At 52.6% G+C, this 4,977-nt stretch overlaps 1 protein-coding gene and 1 long non-coding RNA gene across 2 annotated transcripts; both read left to right on the forward strand.

The window, feature by feature from the left end:
• Positions 1–267: 267 nt before the first annotated feature.
• LOC149912508 (rho GTPase-activating protein 32-like) lies at positions 268–3,150 on the forward strand (the record flags this gene model as incomplete). The annotated part of the gene is made up of 8 exons (XM_090131130.1): positions 268–318; positions 637–718; positions 1,198–1,341; positions 1,618–1,720; positions 1,816–1,948; positions 2,114–2,196; positions 2,557–2,664; positions 3,018–3,150. Coding segments are annotated over exons 1-8 (837 nt in total), but the record flags the coding sequence as incomplete, so codon positions are not given.
• A 506-nt stretch (positions 3,151–3,656) lies between these two features.
• Positions 3,657–4,509, forward strand: LOC149912509 (uncharacterized). Its single transcript, XR_016462261.1, has 3 exons — positions 3,657–3,856; positions 4,032–4,177; positions 4,360–4,509. It is a non-coding gene; the product is annotated as an uncharacterized LOC149912509 (long non-coding RNA).
• Positions 4,510–4,977: the final 468 nt, after the last annotated feature.

The raw sequence follows: 4,977 nt of genomic DNA on the forward strand, positions 1-4,977 counted from the left end.
CTGCTGCCCATGTCGTTAAGAGATACGTTGCCCAGGCAGCGGATGAACTCTCCTTTGAGGTAAGCAGTTCAAGGTGTTCCTTGTTGTTCAATTTTACAGTGGCAAATGCCTTCAGATCTGCACTGGTGCAAGTGCTCTCAAGCTCGGCGATGTTTGGCAGTGCAGAAGAATGCAGTCATTTGAGCTGTGCTTTCCTCCCAGCCGTGCTGAAGCTGGGATTGACGCTGCAATCTCTTGCAGGTGGGAGACATCATCTGTGTCATCGACATGCCACCAAAGGAGCTGACCCCCTGGTGGAGAGGCAAGCTCGGCTTCCAGGTAGGCACAAGCTTCAGACTGGAGAGTGCAACTGCAGTAAAGGCAGGAATCTTAGCTTAGAGCTGCTCTGCATGCACAGGATGCCTAATGGACGTAAACAGTTTCCCTGTGTCGGTGTCAGGGGACCTTGTCTTTGGCTGCAAATGTTGAAAAATTATTACCTTTATGCTGTGAACTATGGCCATTTTCTGCTGGATAGTCTTATGGAACGTCAGGCAAGCACGTACCGAGGGAAATGTTACGTGGCTTTTGGTTTAACAGTTCAGATCTGAGAAGTGCTGCATGCAATAGTTGGCCTCTCTTTTCTTCTTGTTACAGGTTGGATTTTTCCCAGGGGAGTGTGTGGAACTCATTAATAAGAACATTCCTGAGGCACTCATCAACTCAGTGCCAAAGCCAGGTATGGATGTTACATTTGATGGTGTGGGGAAGCAAAATGAAGTCTTTTTTGGGGTGTGTTCCATGTTTAGTACCTCCTTTATCCATGCCACATTGTCCTCTGTGTTGATGATTCTTCATGCACACCATGGGGCAGAGATTTGGCCCAATCCTCCTGTGTTTATGACTGGACTTGGGGAAAGTATAGAATCTTCATAGAATGGCTTGGGATGGAAGGGACCTCAGGGATCATCATGCTCCAACCCTCCTGCCTCAGGATGGTCTCCCAGCCCCCACATTTAATGTCAGATTAGACCAGGCTGCCCAGGGCCCCATCCAGCCTGGCCTTGTGCTCCTCCAGAGATGGGGAAAATCCCTTTTTGTATGTACTGGTTGGTAATGTTCTTCCCGTTCTGACGTGCTCTGTAGAATGTGCTGTGCTCGGCCTCGTCCAACGGAGCCAGACCTGAAATGACCTGGTTTCTTCCTTTTGTTGTGCAGTGCCCAAGAAACGCAGCAAGATCCTCACCTTCCTTCGTTCCTTGGTGAAGGCCCGCCCAAAGAAACCGACCGAGCGGGAGGTGGAGAAGGAAAGGGTGTTTGGCGGTGACCTGGGAGAGCATCTTCTCCACTCCGGTCGTGATGGTAAGGAGCTGCCCATTCCTGAGATCTTCCTCTGCTGGGCATCTAAAGAAGATGAAAGGGAGCTCATATCTAGCAGGGGGCAGGCTGACAGCAGTGGAGACACGTGTAATGGGAGTTGATGGCTGAAGGATAAAGTGAGGCGGATGCTCCTAAGAGACAAGCACATCTGTATTTGCTTCAGCCAAGCCTGGCTGGGCTTAGTGGATGGGATGTGAAGCACAGCCTGCAGCACGACTGAATCAGGAGCTCCACTGACGGCTGGCACGTGTTCTTCAGTCCCCCAGGTCCTCCAGAGCTGCGCTGAGTTCATTGAGCAGCACGGCGTGGTGCAGGGGATATACCGCCTGTCCGGCGTCGCGTCCAACATCCAGAGACTGCGGTAAGAGTGCTGCGACTGACACAGCCTGAGTGCATCTGGTGTGGCTTTGGGCTTGCCTTCCTCTCGCTCAACTGGGTTTGCGTCCCTCTCTCCAGGCAGGCATTTGAGTCGGAGCAGATTCCTGAGCTCACCGTCCGTGACATTCACAGCGTGAGCTCCCTCTGCAAGATGTACTTCAGGGAGCTCCCGAACCCTCTGCTCACCCACCAGCTGTACGGCAAGTTCTCGGTAAGCACAAGGCCACGTCTTTCATTTCCCTCTTCCTGGGCCTCTTGGCAGATGGCTGCAGCAGTGCCCCAGCTCGGAGGCCCTTTTGCTGTCAGCCCCACGAGGTTTACTCGCAGTGGTGTACTAGCCTGATTGGTGTCTCGCTCCCTTTCTGCACTACTCCAGGATGCTGTTGGTGCCGCTACAGAGGAGGAGCGGCTGCTCAGAATGCAGGACGTCATCCAGCAGCTGCCCGCTCCTCACTACAGGTCAGTGCTGCCCTCAGCCTGCTGAGCTCAGCCCTGCTGCATTGCAGAGGGCAACGATGCGGTTCCAGGCTCTGTCTCACGCCGGCAACACGATGCCTGTGTATGCTGAAGGGTTGAAGGCTCCATGGGCTTACTTTATGGGGTCAGTTCCTGGGCACGGGGGCACGCTTGGTGCAGCTGATGGCTGCGGCTGTGCTGTGCTGGGGCTTGGTGCTGCAGCGTGGCACTCAGTCAGGTTGGATCTACTTCATCTTCGGTGACAGTAGCAATCACAAGAAGTAGCATGAATGGAGGTTTGCTTTCTGAATTGCAGCACGGCATGCTCGTTGGTGCTGAACGTTTGCCTCTCTTGTTTTCCAGGACACTGGAGTTCCTGATGAGACACTTGGCGTGTCTGGCTGGGAGCTCCACGATAACAAACATGCATGCCAAGAACCTAGCCATTGTGTGGGCTCCAAACCTCTTAAGGTAAACTGCTGGTTCTGTTTCAACACTTCCTCTGTTCTCCAGTTAAGAAAAGCAGTCCTCTCTTTTTCTCCATCAAATGTGCTCTTCTCCTGTAAAATCTGTGGCTGACAGAAGAGCAGGAGCCTGGGCTGTTCTCCAACCCCACGGGCACAATGTCTAGGTGACAATTTCTGCAGTCTTGTTGAGATGGGACTGACGTGTCCTTGATCATCCAGGGGAATTTCTGCAGTGGCATCACTGATTGCCCACTGCGGAAGTCTCCAGAGCCTCAGCTGACAGCTTTTGGCTGCAACAATTCAGACTCGGGGAAACGGTCTTGGAGAAATGACTTCTAAAATCTGCCTTTTCTACAGATCACAGCAGAACGAGTCTGCCTGCGCCAGCGGAAGAGCTGCCTGCATGGAGCTGCAGACGCAGTCGGATGTGGTGGAATTCATCATCAACCACACCGACGTCCTCTTCTGCTCCAAATCCGGAGCAGACATCGCAGATGCAGCAGGTGAGTGTCTTCCTCCATTTGCTTGATCTTGACCTGACACCTTGACCAAATGCAGGCCTTCTCCAGGACCTTTGAGATACTCTTTTACCATCAAGGGGACAGCAGACCTCTGGACTTCCATTAGAATCTGGCATCCTGTTGCTGGATGCTGAGAACGTCCAAGCCCAAACTTCACAAGGAGGAAACCGTCATTATTATGGTTTGCATGCAGGAAAAGCTTGATGCAAGCGTGGCAGCGAAGCTTTCTCAGTTCCCTGCCCCCATTTCCTTGGGTTTTTCCTTGCCTATTTTGATACAGTAAGCTGCTCTTAATGATGACCGTGTCCTTTGCCATAAACTGACCTCTGCCCACATGGTTATTTTGAGCTCCGCTTCTTCCAGTGGCTGGGATAAGCAAGCCTGAGAAAAATACAGCACCTCCCCCAGAACTGTGGTGGCTGTGCTGCTGCTTTCTGATCCTCGCTCTTACCTGTGGTTTTCCCTGACAGGGCACAATTCTCTCCCAGGGCCCAAGTCTGTGGGGGTCTCTTCTGCTGCCACAAAGCTGCTCAGCCTGGAGGAGGCACAGGCACAGAGGCGAGGCCACAGCAGCTCTCCCCCTGTGACAGAGAGCAGCCAGGACATCAAAGTGGAAGAAAGCCCTGCAGCTGGACAGGGCAAATTCCACACCGTCATTGACTTTCCATCTGACAGGTAAAGAGGACTTTCTTTTCCAGCACCTAGCATCATTGTTTGGGTGGGTTTTTGTGTTTTCCTGCAGAAACCAGGCAGTGCTAGGAACAAGCAACTGCTGCGAAGAGCTCAGTGCTTCTCTTCCCTCACCCTGCACCACGCACGACTCACAGCATTGGCTGTTTTCTCTCTCCAGACAAAATCCACCCAGCAAGAGTGAGGAATCACCAGCTAGCAGTTGGTGTTGCTGCTTCAGGCTCAGAAAGCCATCCTCTGGCAGCAAACGCCAACTGCAGCGCAATGCCAGGCAGCCCTCAGAAACAGCAGTGGTAGTCCTGCCAGGTAAGGGTGCAAATGCAGCTTCCAAATCCCTGCTTTTCAGGAACATACTATTCAAGCTTGCTCTGCACATGTATCTCTTTCTAGCGTTCAATCCCGTGCCTAAATCTTCACCCCTGATCAAGAACCACTGTCGTAATTCAGCTTGTGAAAGTTTGACACTAACCCCTGTGTATCCTTTCTAGGTGAATCGAGCCCTTGCCAACCCACAAGATCCAGGGCAAGCAGCGAGGATGCTCTGTGTGCTTCCATCAGTGGAGAGCTCATAGGAAGCACAAATTGCTGCAGTTCTAATAGCAGCCTTCCATCTAACAACATTAATGGAGAGAAGGAGCTCATCGAAGTCCATGCTCTCCTTACACCTGGCTCTGCTGAAGTTGCTGACCTGAGCCTCCCAGACACCACAGTCACAAGTGTGGATTTTAACCCAGAGTCTCTGCAGTGCAGCCCATCTGAAGCACAGTGTGAGTGCCCCGACAGCAGCACCTCCATGCAGGAGCAGGTCAGCATCAGTGAAGAGGAGCAGAGCCTCTTGCAGGGGGACTTTCAATCAGGCCTCCAGTCCCAGGCACCGGACAGCAGCACTGAGAGCTCTGAGCCACTCTCTCCATGACAAGACAGGATGAGACCCATTGTCACCATCGACCTCTCACACCCTCCTGTCCTTTATATAATAATAAAAGGAATCTTGTGCTCAACCAACGCCTTGACTGCCTCCAGAGTCTTCATTCACACGGACTGGGATGAATGCAGCACACAGCAAGGCACCCCAGCTTGCAATGCTGTGGCTGTGGGGCGCGTGC

This window comes from Phasianus colchicus, chromosome Z (assembly GCF_987193195.1).
Source record: "Phasianus colchicus chromosome Z, bPhaCol1.hap1.1, whole genome shotgun sequence".
Classification (NCBI taxonomy): Eukaryota; Metazoa; Chordata; class Aves; order Galliformes; family Phasianidae; genus Phasianus; species Phasianus colchicus.